We start from the raw sequence: 15,747 nt of genomic DNA on the forward strand, positions 1-15,747 counted from the left end.
TTATTTTATACATTTTCTATATACCTTTTATTCATTTCAGCCTTTAAAAACTAATTTGTTATCATTTTTTAAATCTAGGAAACTACTATTTTAAAAATTGTACACTTTTTCCTCTAAAACTTGCTAACTAACAAGAAAACTTTTTCAGACTGGTATTAATTCTATTGCCTTGTTTGTTTTTTTTTTTTTTAAAGGCTAGTGAACCACTAAGGCTATAAACTACTGGTTTAATAACTGCACTTACCAGGACTTCCTGCCAGATACCATGAGTAACAACAGTAACTGTAGGGAAGACCTTTTAATAATAATGAAAGCATTAATAGAGATGTTACCATATTTAGAATCTACAGTTCTTCTCCCTACAACACTCAACACAAACACAACTAGCAAAATTTACATTCACAATTACATAGTACGAGCACTTCTGTTTTGAGACAACTATTAAAACTATTAAAGGCAGAGATGAGGTTTATTTACACTGATTTACAGATTTCTTTCTCCTCCAGTAAAGTATAAGGTCCTTGAAAGCAGAAATTATATCTTGTTTATTTGGGTAACCCCAATTTTATTTACAGTGTCTAACACATAGTATGATGCTCAATAAATGTTTCCTATCCTTTTTTTTTCTTCTCCAAACCTTGGTGCAACTTGGAAATCCTTAGAAAAGTAAGAATTTTGTCCTGAGGTAATCAATGACACATCTCTAAGATGTAACGGCCTCTAAGTCCTCTCCTTTCTCCAAGGTTCAAGTCCCATATAATTCATAATACCTTCTCTGATTGCCCCAGCTCAAAGCTAACTCCCTTCCTTAAAGTTCTAAAGACTATATTGCACAATTACATATTTGTTATGAATACACTATCCTGGACTGTTAATTATCTATTAATTTAAAATCCAGACGCAGATATAGGTTGTTTCTTCAGCTTAATTAAGTGCAAGGAGAGTATAATGGCTTATTTAGTGTCCCAATACCTAGCATACTGCTTTGCACTCAATAAATGTTTACTGATGAAGATAAAGACAAAGAATGACAAAGATAATATGGAGCTAGTTATATACGAGTACATTTTTCTATCATGTATGTCTCTGAAACTTTCTGGACAAAATATTTAAGAAATGGGTAATTGCCACAGCCAAAACTAACAAAATGATGTTATTACTAACCAAATAATTTTTATTTCATTGCATCCCAACAATTTGAGTGGAGCTGTATATATGTATGTATAAAACCAACCCATTTGCAATGAGTGATATAACCAAGAAGTACTAAGTCCCCTCAAAAATGATTATTTAATATCATTAACAATAAAACTATATGGCATAGTAACAAAAAAAGGTATATCATAAAACAATGTCTCCAACTTTTTTAAAAAATGGTTACATAATGTGTACTGTATATCTGCATTTCTGTTTGTGTATTTATGAATGTAACACTAGAGAAGGATAAGAATAAAAAACAAAACACTAAAATGTTAGTAATTACTAAATAGTAAAATTACGAATGATTTTTACTTCCTTCTTTATGTTCTTCTGTACTTTCCAAATCAGAAACACATACCAAAATACAATAAATATTTTGTTTAAATAAAACATTCCAAAATTTATATTTTGTTGTTGATATGGGTTGAATTGTGTCCCCAAAGTTTCATGTATTAGAAACTTAATTCCCACTGTAACTATTCAGAGGAGGGGAAAACCTATTATGGTATTGAAAGGTGGGGCCTTGAAGAGGTGATTAGATTGTGAAGATTATGCCCTTGTCAATAAATTAATCTATTTATGGAGTAATGGATGTGGTTCTGTTGGCTTTAAGAGGAGAGCAAGTGAGGAGTTACTCCCTCTTGCTTAGCTATCTGCCATGTGAAACCATGCCTTGCTGTAGACTCATCACCAAGCACAAGGCCCTCACCAGATATGTTCCCTGGACACTGGACTTCCCAGCCTCCAAAACTGTAAGCAGTAAACTCTATTTTTTTATAAATTACCCAATTTTAGGTATTCTGTTATAAGCAACATAAATAGACCAATGCAGTTGTTGTTTCAAGCCAACAATTTCAATTTAGTCTAGTAAGCAATATATAATCAAGTCATAGGACAAAGTTTTTCCTTAGATGAAATTCAGTTATCTGTGAAAATGTTTAAATTCTTACTATTCTGTACCAACCACCCTCTTAGTAGAGTAATAGTTATATAGTAATAATAATACAAATGGCTCCATTTAGATAAAAGAATGATAAAACTTACTAGATTATCATCAGTATCCAGAATATATCATGGTTATGTTACAAATTCACTTTCCCTTAGACACAGTCAAAATCTATGTGTAAAGTCTTTGATCTCAATTACAGACCCTTTATGACTGGGTAGCAAAAGATAAAAGACCAATTCACATACTGCATTTTCCCAGAAACTTTTCTAATACTGAAATTTATTAATCTGAACACAAAATAATAAATTTACTTAATAGACAAATGTACCCCAACCAAAAAATTTTCCATTTAGAAAGAACTAGAGATTCAAATTTTTATTCTAGATTGGGAACATTATCAAAACAAAATGATACAGCCACCATTCTGGAATACCATTTGACAGTTTCTTTAAAAACTAAACTTGTAACCACCATATAACCCAGCAATCACACTCCTGGACATTTATCCCAGACAAATGAAAACTCATGCTCACACAAAAACCTGTACATGAATATTTATAGCAGCTTTATTTGTAATAGCCAAAAACCAGAAATAAGCCAGGTGCCCATCAGTGGGTATATCCATACCATGAACTACTACTCAGCAATAAAAAGAAATGAACTAGTGATATACATAACAACTTAAATAATCTCCAAAGAAATATGCTGAGTTAAAACAGCTAATCCCAAATAGTTACATACCATATGATTCCATTTATATAACTTTCTTGAGATGACAAAATTATAGAACTGGAAAACAGATTAATGGTTGTCGGGGGTTCAGGAGGTAAGGACAAGAGGGAAGTAGGTATAGCTATAAAAGGGCAGCATAAGGGATCCTGGTGGTGATGAAAATGTTCTGTATCTTGACTATAACAATTAAATATCCTGTTCTTGATACTATACTATCGTTTTAAAAGATGTTACCATTGGAGAAAACTGGGTAAAGAGTACATGGGATCTTCCACTGCATATGTGTGGAATATACCAATATTTATAAAGCAAATGTATTTCACAGGGCCTCCAAAGCCCTGCAGTTTCAGGTTTAGCCTAACTTCTTAAAAGTACAGATAGAAATGTTAACCTTGCAAAAGACAGGAAATTTTCCTCAGGCTAAAGTCTCTGTTGTAAGATATAGAATTGTAACACAGCAAGGTTGCTGGCTCAAGGACAGACAAGTTACTGATTGATATGTAAAGATACTGGGAAATTGCTGTAGGGAAAAACAGTGTTTGCTAAGAACAAGCTTTTGTTGCTGGATCGACTTAACCTTTTGCAAATTGCATTATGGAATGTCACTTTGCTTGTTTTACTGATGTTACCAGCCTCTACTGTTAAACTTATTAAACTATACTTAGCTAAAACCTCACCTGTGTTCTTTTCCTGTAACTTCCTGGTCTGGAGAATAAATGTGGGGCAAGAACCCCAGTTTGTGGTTAATTTCCCAAAAAGAAGAAACACCTCTCTCTTGAGGGTTCTGGGAAATTAACCCCTTTGGGGTATCTCACTGCTCAGAAGAGATGGGCTTTGAGTAATCCTTTTGCAGCTCCATCACCCAGGGGAAGAGAGATGACAAATCCGTGTGAGACAAAGCAACACATATGAATATACAATTATTTCTAAATAAAAAGGTTTAATGTTTTTAAAAAATACAGTATTTTAAGTGCACTGTCCAACAATTCAAAGATCTCCTCCCCAGGAACTTATAATCTATACCAGGCAACACATATAAGTTTTAGAAAGTTTACTTATAATTTAAAGATATGTGTGTAAATACATATAGTATTTGGGTATTCTATACTAGCACTATTTGCTAATACAAAAACACATTGTGAATGGCTAAAAAAAAAAAAAAAAAAACATTAAAACTCAAAACCATTCTAGTATGCAGGCACATTTTTAAGTTTGTGAAAAATAAGAAAAGAAAGCAGCATAATAACAAAGCCAGCAAGAAAATTTAAGACACTTTGTAATACAAGATAGATAATATATAATCAAGATTTATCACTAGTTTTGAAATTTTTATCATGTTGCAGCATTTATCATTTCATAACTTTATAGGTTAAAAGGAGATGATTTCCTTCAGTTATTTATTTTTCTGGACTCTTGAGTACACTACCAGAAGCTGGCAAAACAGGAATGTTCACACTAAGTTCAAACTGAGCAAAAGTAACCTATTTTATCTAACTACCACAACTACCAACTTCGACCTTTGTATCTTTCAATCAAAAATACATTAATGCAGCCAAAGGAAGGTTTTACTTATAAAGGGAAGTAAATAATATTCAAAACAAGCTTCTAAATAAACATCTAAATATAGTTTGGTACCTCTTATAAATCCTTCTCCTTAAAAAACACATTATCTTGATTCATTTAGCAAATTATGGAATGTAGTGTATGTCAGGCACTGTTCTAGGCATGATACAACAATGTATACGGCAGACAAAACCCCTATATTCATGGAGCTTAAATTCTAAGGTGGGAAAATAGACAATAAAAAAATAAGCAAAAAAGATGTATGTCAGAGGTTGGTAAACTCCATGAAAAAAAAGTGATACATGGGTTAGGGAGCACTAGGGTATGTGTGACATAAAAGGTGGCTGTAATTTTATGTGGGACAGGTATGGAAGGCTTCACAACAGTGACACTTCAGCAGAGTCTCAATGAAATGAAAGAGCAAAGACATGCAGATTTCTGGGGGTAAGAGCTCAAAACAGAGGAAGTTGCAAATATCAAGGAACAAAAGAGGAACCATGCTTGTCATGTTCAATGAACATATGGCTGAAGTAGAGAATGAGAAAGGGGAAAATGGTAAGAGAGAAGGCCAGAGAGGCATAAAGACCCCTCATTTTCACAGGCATCTTCCAAGCCTTGAGAAAAGCCCTGCATAATCTGTTCACATAGTAACATTTAAGTAAAATCTACAAAAGTAAGGCATTTTAACAATAGACGATTAAGATCACTACCACTTTATGTTGTGTTTCTCTGTCACACTTCCCCTGGCAGTGAATAGCACTAGAGTAGCCACAATCACTTTGGGATCCAGCTTAATAGAAGTAGACTGGGATACATTTAGTTTGGGTTTAGCAAGATACACTCATTAATTTTCTTTCCAGTTGCTTATAGGTACAGAAAATTGATTGCTAGTAGCCCAATGAACGAGTGGCTTTCAGAAACATTCTACCATTCACTGTGCCAACTTACCCTGTCACAAAACAAAGGTGAAGGACCAGAGGCCATACTGACATATGAACATATCCTAGGGTGCCACGCCCTGAAAATATGTGCATAATGAAAAAGAAATATGATTTGAAATGCATAAAGCCAGAAGACAGATTGTCAAAAGTTCTTCCAATCATCAGACAGGTAAAGTAATAAGCAAAGAATTTGATTCTTATCAAAGCCTTAGTCAAAATGGTTCTCTCCTGTCAAGAAAATTAAGTGAATACAATTATAATTATTATAAATGCACTATAACTTTGTGGGTTTTTTTCCTGATGGAATTTGAACTACAGAGAATTTTTCAGAATACCTGTATTTTAGAAGCACTACCTGCAGCAGTATTCAAAACAGGAGGTAAGTCTGTGTAAACAGTACATTAAAAACAAGTAAATAGGTGAGCTAACTTGGAGAGATCTGAAGAGATAACTAGAATTCAGCATAAAGAGAAGAAAAGTAGAAGAATGTTAAAGAGCAAGTAAAACATGGAGAGAAAAATAAGAAGGTTTAACATACATTTAAAAGGAGTTCTACATTTAAAAGGAGTTCCAGAATAATGAAATATAGTGACTAGGGAGAAGCAAGATTCAAAGAGAGAATGGATAAGAATTTAATTCCAGAACTAACCATTAGTCCTCATATTTAAGAAGCAAATTGAGTCCTGATCAAACTAAATAGAAATACATCTACATCCCAGTGAACCCAACATGCCAAAGATAAAAAGAAAATCTTAAAAACATTTCAGAAAAAAAGAGAAATTACCTAAAAAGTAAAATCAGACTGACAACAGATTCCAAAAAGTATCTATAGAAAACAATGATAAAGGATTGTCTTTAAATCGTTGTCAACTTAGAATTCTACACCCAACAAGATTATTATTAACTCAACAAATAATTATCAAATTTCTACATGCCAGACTCGATTGAGGTGCTTGTCATACAATGGCAAATAAAATCAAAAAAGTCCCTGACCTCACAGAGCTTACATTCTAGAAAGAATTCTTTCAAGAAGAATAAAAATGAAAAGAAATCCTTTAACTAGTCTTTTCTCTCCTGTTTTCCTGAAATGTCCCTTTCATTGCAATTAAAAGAACTTAGAACACATAGTTGTCTGCAATATTTTCAAATAACTTATCTGATGGTATAACCTAGGCTTTCCTAATTGGTGGTATATGAAACCTCTAAAATTACTTGAAAATTTGAGTGTCTTTCTGTACACAAGTAGTTTCCTGTGAAGAATGTCCATATCTGTCATCAGATTCTCAAAGAGGTCTATGACTTATATAGGGTTAGAACTGCTTTTCTCCCACCAAACCCTTCCCACCCAGAGTAGTTTGGTGCTACTATTTATTATGGCTCCTATACAATTCTATTTTATATAACAGTCCTTTTCACACATTTATCTTTCTTCTGTGACTTCTCCACTAGACAGTAAGCTCTATGAATGCAACAGCTATCTCCATCTTGCTTACCAGCATCTAGCACAGTAACTAACACATAGTAAGTACTGAGAAAAAATTAAACATTTTATAGCTGAAAAGAACTGCTAAATATAACTCTGAAATATACTCCCTTCTTAAGGAATTCAAGAACCTATCCTTAGGCAAATATGTAGTTATTTATCTTTTCTTAGTTGAATTTTTAAATGTTTCCTATCAATTCTATAAAATAACTTTAAAAGATTTTAATGTAAATGTGGTTTTGAAATATGAACTTGGCAGAAAAATTTATATAACCTTGATTATATTGTCAAGAATATCAGACTAGATAACATTAACTTCCTTTCTGTAAACTCAGAAATTTAGAAGCCTAATTAGATAATTAAATATACTCAGTGTTTGGACATAGTAACAATATTGTTTTAATGTCCAAGAAGAATGTACATCATAAAAACCCATCCTTAAATCATTTTTTCCTTAAGAAATTACAACAAAGGCAGAGTATGAAATTCAATACACACACACACACACACACACACACACACACACGCACACACACAGCACATCAAAGATAATGACCTAAACTTAAAGAAAAAAAGTCATGAAGATCATGGAACAATGAATCACCTTCCTTCCAAAATAAGTGAAGTTCAGTCCTACATGACAGAAAAAAAACAGATGGAATCAAGGCTCTTTTAAACATTTAAGTCTATCTTTTTTTTTTTTTTTTTTGTCTTTTTTCATGACCGGCACTCAGCCAGTGAGTGCACCGGCCATTCCTATATAGGATCCGAACCCGCGGCGGTAGTGTCGCCGCGCTCCCAGCGCGGCACTCTCCCGAGTGCGCCACGGGCCCGGCCCTAAGTCTATCTTTTAAAATAGAGACAGAAAATATTCTCAAATGCAAGTGGCTTTCATTTTTTTTTTTTTTAAAGAAATGTGATTTTAAAAAATAAAAAGATAAAAAAGCATGTGGAAAAACCTCAAAGGTAAAAAAACAGAATTACTTACCAAGTTGGCCATATAAATTGTGAGCAGCCCTCTCCTGCAAATAATTTTAGAAAGACATAAAGTGAGATTAAGCTTCAATTTGACTTAATAATCACGTTATCATTTCTTAGAGATCAAAAGAATTACCAGGAGTTGAGAAACATACTTGTATCTTAGAAAAAAAGGGTAGACTGTGCTGAACTAAGTTTTCAGTGCCCTAATGGTTGGATCTAAATAGATTTTATAAATCATTCTGTTTAGTGTTCACTAATTAAATTTTCAAATTACTATTGCCTTATTGTTATTTGTTATAAGGAAGAGTAGTATTTGTTACTAGTCTATGTTTACACTAGAAAATTCTAAATTTAGTAATGAAGAATTCTAATGAACTCATCTTGCCAAAAAGTCAAATCCAGAACAATTCTGACTAAATGAAAATTTATTTCCAAAAAAAAGTCAGGTTTACTTTGTTTCACACGATGCAATTGTTCATTTCATTAGATGTCATTATAAATCATACTAAGTCACCTTGGTTTTAATTCCGTTGTTAAGTGAAGAGTCAGGCACTAAGAGAACTTTTTAACACCAAAAGACAAACAAAAGTTCTATAAACACTCACTTTACGGAAAAACTGCACATTTACCAAACTTACTTAATGAGAATTCAGGTAGAAATTAAAGATAAGAACTATTTTCTGCCTTTAATCAGTTTATTTAGCTTGCACTGCATATAAGAAATGAATACCCTCTTCCCTAAGAAACATGTTTTAAGAGTGCAAGGGCAAAGTTCAAACAACAAATTCTGAAAATTACAAAAAACTTACATAGGTTTCAATTATAAACACTTCCAGTACTCAAATAAAAAAATACTTTATATAAAAAATAAGTACCAATATCAAATCACTTTCATTTAAATATCATGCCAACTCTTCACATTAATATTGTCAATGAAATCTTCTTGATGTCAGATTCATATATGGCCTTGATTGTTCATTATTTAAAATGGCTTACCAAGATTTTTAATATCCCCAAAGTCACATGGAGGCAGTATGATTTAACTGAAGAAGGCTGAGGTAAAATTAGGAAATTGGGGTTCTACTTAACTGTAATTCTCTGGTACTCTAATTTTGTCATTAAAAGAGGGAACAGGACTAGTTATCTACTTACATTTTTAAAACATAAAAATGATTTAAAGAAAAAAATTATATTTATCACCAACATATAAAATATAATACTGGACTTACTATGGTTGAAAAGGGAAAGGGTTCAGATTCCCATTCCAACTAGCCACCAAAAGACAGAAAGAAACAAACAAAGGAGAAGAGGGTTTAGGACCTACTCTGCCATACCTCCCAGACAATCTCCCTCCTCAGCAGGTTCTTATGCACCTGAGCAGAACAGTAGAACCCTATATTGCTCCTCCAAAAAAAATGATTTAAGTCACTGGCAAGATGATCTGGAGGTTCCCTTTCATGTCCTTTCTATGATTTCTATATATGGATTGAAATTGTTCTTACTAATTCTTACTAATCTTGTCATTTCCTACCAAATTCTAAATCAAAAATGTTCTAATATAACTTATTTTAAATAAATTATATAAAGAAAAATTAGGGTAACATTAACATCCAAGAGTCACACATACACAGAAGAAAGAAAATTTAAATGCTCCTCAAGTGATACCTCCTTTCATCCAAAACTGGTAACATATGAAGAAAAGAAAACCCTTAATTACAAATTCCAAAATAAAAATATTTCTGTATATTCAGTGGTAGTGCCTGATAATACATTTCATTATAAAGTGAACTAAGGTATGATGCGATTTTTTTAAACATTTGTTCCACTAGCTTAATTCAACAGTAATGCAGCTTACCGTTTCATCACTAACTTCCATCTATCTGATAACAAAATTGTTTATCTTTAACCACAGAGCAAAGATTATCTTATTTACTTTTACATTTTCATAAACCTGCAATAGTACCTTCCAACTAAGCGGTGCTAAACAAATAATTGTGGAATTACTAGAAATATAACCATCAAGGTGTTTCTAGGAACCCAGCCTAAAGCATACAAAAAAGTAACAACATTTTTTTAAAAGGAGCATATGAGTATTATAGACATATAATGTATCATAAACATAATCACCAAAGATAGCCATCAGAAGGAGGGAGAGCCAATTAATGATACCAATTTATTAGCAAGCAAAGAAGTCAACAGATTACATTTGCATAAAATTTAACATTTACAAGGTATAATCAGTATTTTGAAATCAGACTTTATCCTCCTAATAGTCCTAGGAAATGTAATGCAGACACTATTATCCTCACTCTATTGAAGACCAAGAATCAGAGAAGGTAAGCGGTTTCCTTAAAAATTTTAAAGTAGCAAAAGGACAAGTTAGAATTAGCATTCAGTTCATCTGACTCCAGTTTCGGGTTCTGTCCAATGCACTGCTTCTACAGCAGAAAATCTTCACACTACTAAGATATCATTAAATTCTGAGATTTAACAAGAAACTGACTAAAGTTAATTAAATGCCATTTTATTATTTAACACTTGACTGTATCTAGTCTAAATAAGAAGACAAAGAAGCCACTCCTCTCCTAGTGAGTAAACCCTCTATGGAAACCAAGTTACATATTAAAACACTACTACAACAGTGATGGAGAAGGGGGAGGTACCAGTTAGAACACAGGGTGGCATAGGCCTGAAGAGGAGGGGCTGGGGCCTAGAAGGACAATAAGCAACTTTTTAAACTTCACAGGAGTTTCTAATAAACATGTACTACCATTCTAAGAATCACTAGATTAGAAGACTGGTGAAGCTCAGCAAATAAGTAGTAAGTAGTCCAGTATTTCTTTTGGGGAGGGGGGGAGTGAATCTCTTAAATTTGCATACAAAATTTAAGTGGGTGTACACATCCAGAGATATTATCTAAAAAAGTATTAAGAACTACTGCTATAGGAACTAACTCTATAATCATCATTCCTACAGGAAATATTAAGATAATTAAATTTTCTGTGACATCTTAGTAAATTAAAAAGTATCCTCACATCCTGATGAAATTCTACGCATTATTATATTCTAACAACATTATGATTTCTAATTTGATGAACAATAATTCTTTTTTTTCTGGGAACTTTGGTATATATACTCTTTAGCTAATCTCAAAGTTCTGAATGACACTATATAACATGTTTCATAACTGAGGACACTGGGGAGTACAGTAGAAACAATGTAACTTGTAAATTCTAAATACTTATATATCCTATACATATAAAATATACATATAAAAATAATTATATGTTCTACAAATAAGGAGAAATTAGAGCTAAAAGAAAAACAAAGCAAAAGTTCCTAAACATTGTAATAGTTTACTAAGAAATGCTATTTAATCATCCCAGAAAATCTTTTAAGATGTAATAGATTTTCATCTGTCAGAATGTTTTAGAAGAGTATAAAAATAATTCCTTAAGTTATAAAAATGAACAAGATAAACTTCCAGTCTACAGCAAGAATCTATGATCATATTCTATTATGTACAGTACATAATACAGAGTAAATTTTTCAGAAGACTGAAAAGTAATATAGTTTTCTCCCTGTGAAGATAACATACCACTGAAACTTGAAGATGCTAAGAATTTATAGACCAAATTCATGGTATTCCTTTATTGACATAATTATATGGTTCATTCATTTTGGTCAAACACAGGTACATGAAAAAGTTCATGGAAAGATTTATATTATCTTTTAATTCTATTTTTCCGGGAACTTTTTGAAGTACCCTCGTACCTGTTTAGGAATTTCTACTACTGTGGTGCAATTTAATGATTCAACCCAAGAGTAAGCCTGAAATAAATAAGCAATTTTTGACATTTAATCCATGTTCACCTGTAAGCACATAACAGTTTTTAACATAGTTATCTAAACTAATACTAAATATCAAAGAAAATTCCACAGCAATTCTACAAAACAAAATCCATCAGATCAACTTCTTTCTGACCACAAACAAAGCACTTCCTACAAAGAAAAAGAGAAGACTAGTTCTTAACAGCCCTCCTAGGGATAAACTAGATGTTACCAATGCTTCCTGCTGAGTTACTATGATCACAGTTCTTTGTGGCACAAATTTTTTAAGCAACCCTGGAAACAACTTCAAAGCTTTCTCAGAACCCCACAATGATGTGATTAAGATTTAAGTAAGCTACCCTCTTACTAGGTGTCAGGAATTAGCTGGCAAAGCATACTTAATTCTGGAAAGGGAGAAAGGGAGAAAGGGAAGGAGGAAGAGATAGAAGGATGGAAGGATAGAGGATGGAGGGATAGAGGGATGGACGATGGATCAGTCAATGAACGGATTAGAAAGGAGGTAGGAAGGAAAGAGATATACAGATGAAGACATATTTATGAACATACACAAATCTTCATCTATATATCTATATCTACATGGATATCTAGATAGATAGATAGATAGATAGATAGATAGATAGATAGATAGATAGATAGATAGATAGATATAGAGATCCATATTGTATGTTCTTACCTCATTGAATGCTTTCTGAAAAACTGATTAAATAATATAATATAAAATAAGATTTCACTATTAAATAAGGCTTCAGAGGTTTAAATATTAGGACTACCACTATTTGCCATTTTGAAAAAGAACTGCTAGTCCTCCACAATATGTTTCTTCCACTTTTTCTAATATATTACTGGTATTTATAGAAAAAAGACTGAACTGTACACATTTCAACTGACGACTGACTCTTTAAATGTTGATGTTTCCCAGCTTTCAACCTCAGACCTCCTCGACACTGGGATTTCACATTTTAACCTACTCCCACAGCTTCAATGCCCACCTAAAAGAAGGAAACCTCTGTAAAGTTTTATTTTTCTATTTACCACCTTTCCCCTGAATCTAGACTCACATTTCTAGCTGCCTAATGGCTATGTCCACCAGCATATCATTGATTTTCTCTGTGAGTTAAAGGCATAAATATAAATGTCTTTTCCTTATAAAAACTATAATATTAATATGCTTCATTCCGGGCACTAAATGTAATAATTTTAAGCCTCTACAAAAAAACTCTTGGAGGTGATAAATGATTTTGTATCCTGCTATCACAGTAGCAGGATACAAAATCAACACACAAAAATCAGTAGCATTTCTATTCTCCAATAGTGAACATACAGAACGAGAAATCAAGAAAGCCTGCCCATTTACAAAGGCCACCAAAAAAATAAAATACTTAGGAATTGAGTTAACCAAGGAGGTGAAAAATCTCTATAATGAGAACTACAAACCACCGCTGAGAGAAATTAAAGAAGACACAAAAAGATGGAAAGATATCCCATGCTCTTGGATTGGAAGAATCAACATTGTGAAAATGTCCATACTACCCAAAGTGATCTACAAATTCAATGCAATCCCCATCAAAATTCCAAAGACATTTTTCTCAGAAATGGAAAGAACTATTCAGACATTTATATGGAATAACAAAAGACCACACATAGCCAAAGCAATGCTGAGCAAAAAAAATAAAGCTGGAGGCATAACACTACCTGACTTTAAGCTATACTACAAAGCTATAATAACCAAAACAATATGGTGCTGGCATAAAAACAGACACACTGACCAATGGAATAGAATAGAGAATCCAGAAATCAACCCACACACCTACAGCCATCTGATCTTTGACAAAGGCACCAAGCCTATACACTGGGGAAGAGACTGCCTCTTTAGCAAATGGTGCTGGGAGAACTGCATATCAATATGCAGGAGAATGAAACTAGACCCATACCTTTCACCATACACTAAACTCAACTCAAAATGGATTAAAGAATTAAACATACACCCTGAAACAATAAAACTTCTTAAAGAAAACATAGGAGAGACACTTCAGGAAATAGGACTGGACACAGACTTCATGAATACGACCCCAAAAGCACGGGCAACCAAAGGAAAAATAAACAAATGGGATTATATCAAACTAAAGCGCTTCTGCACAGCAAAAGAAACAATTAACAGAGTTAAAAGACAACTAACAGAGTGGGAGAAAATATTTGCAAAACATAGATCTGACAAAGGATTAATATCCAGAATATACAAGGAACTCAAACAACTTTACATGAAAAAAAACAAGCAACCCAATTAAAAAATGGGCAAAAGAGCTAAGTAGGCATTAAGGAAGATATACAAATGGCCAACAGACATATGAAAAAATGCTCAACATCACTCAGCATCCAGGAAATGCAAATCAAAACTACACTGAGATACCATCTAACCCCTGTTAGGATGGCTAAAATCCAAAAGACTCTGAACGATAAATGCTGGAGAGGTTGCGGAGAAAAAGGAACTCTCATACATTGTTGGTGGGACTGCAAAATGGTGCAGCCTCTATGGAAAATGGTATGGAGGTTCCTCAAACAATTGCAGATAGATCTGCCATATGACCCAGCTATCCCACTGTTGGGAATATACCCAGAGGAATGGAAATCATCAAGTCGAAGGTATACCTGTTCCCCAATGTTCATCGCAGCACTCTTTACAATAGCCAAGAGTTGGAACCAGCCCAAATGTCCATCATCAGATGAGTGGATACGGAAAATGTGGTATATCTATACAATGGAATACTACTCAGCTATAAAAACGAATGAAATACTGCCATTTGCAACAACATGGATGGACCTCAAGAGAATTATATTAAGTGAAACAAGTCAGGCACAGAAAGAGAAATACCACATGTTCTCACTTATTGGTGGGAGCTAAAAATAAATAAATAAATTCACACACACATAAAAAAAAACGGGGGGGGGGGGAGAAGACATCACAACTACAATTCCTTGAAGTTGGTATGACAAGCAAACATAAAGAACATTGTTGGGTGGGAGGGGGGAGAGGGAGGGGGGTTTTGGTAATGGGCCACAATAATCAACCACATTGTATATCGACAAAATAAAATTAAGAAAAATAATAATAAAAAATATAAAATAAAATAAAATAAAAATTCACCTATCAAAGCTGAAAATAAAATAGGAAATAAACTAGCAACTCAAACCCATGTTATCACCTCACTTCCAGGAAACCTCTCTTTATCCCCTAATAAGTTATTGCTTTTAATATTAATAACACACTTTTACTTTTGTGTCATTGAATTCAAACTAAGGGTTCAAAGAAAGAGTAAAAAAGAAAAACATCCTATGGTAAGTAGCCTCTAAGATGGACTTAGATTTCTACATTTTTAAGGTGGTAAAATATTAACACTAATACCTGAAAAGTTAAAAGTGTATAATATAGTACATAGTGAAAGCACTTAAAAAGAAAAATTTTTTTAAAAAACAATTCAAATAATACTAAGGATGAACAGAAATGAAAAACAAAACAAACAAAAATAATAAAATGGTAAACCTAATATAGTTATATCAAAAAATACATCAAATGTTAATGGACTAAATAATCTAGCAGAATAGATGCATTAAAAACAAGACCCAACTCTGTTATCTGCTAAAAATATACTTTAATTATAAAGACACAAATGCTTGAAATCAATTAAAAAGAAAAATACAGACTATGCAAACAGGAAGCATGAGAAGCCTGAAGTAGCTAGCTATATTAAAAGAAAACAAAAATAGACTTCAGAACAAAAAGAAGCTTCTAAGCTACATTTCATATTGATGAAATTATCTGAAGGACATTTCATATTGATAAAAGGTTAAATTAACCATGAAGAAATGACAACCATAAATGCGTATACACCCATAAAACTTCAAAGAATTTGATACATTAAAGAGAAAAATAGACAATTCCAGAACCACAGTTGGAGATTTTATATGTTTCTCTCAGCAAATGATAAAAGTGAACAAAAAAAATTAGTAAAGATATACACCAGTAATTCTCAACAAGGAATGATTTGTCC

The 15,747-nt window shown here is 32.8% G+C and overlaps 1 protein-coding gene across 2 annotated transcripts in view; it reads right to left on the reverse strand.

Moving 5' to 3' along the window:
- Window positions 1-15,747, reverse strand: part of TMEM135 (transmembrane protein 135) — a 261,356-nt gene that overhangs the window by 221,067 nt on the left and 24,542 nt on the right. The window contains exon 4 of one of the 2 annotated variants that reach the window (XM_063093467.1): window positions 7,857-7,890. The exons of the other annotated variant lie outside the window; for it this stretch is intronic. Coding sequence (XP_062949537.1) covers window positions 7,857-7,890 — 34 coding nt within the window. The remainder of the gene's footprint in view (window positions 1-7,856; window positions 7,891-15,747) is intronic. 2 annotated transcript variants of the gene reach the window in all.

This window comes from Cynocephalus volans, chromosome 4 (genome assembly GCF_027409185.1).
Source record: "Cynocephalus volans isolate mCynVol1 chromosome 4, mCynVol1.pri, whole genome shotgun sequence".
Taxonomy (NCBI): domain Eukaryota; kingdom Metazoa; phylum Chordata; class Mammalia; order Dermoptera; family Cynocephalidae; genus Cynocephalus; species Cynocephalus volans.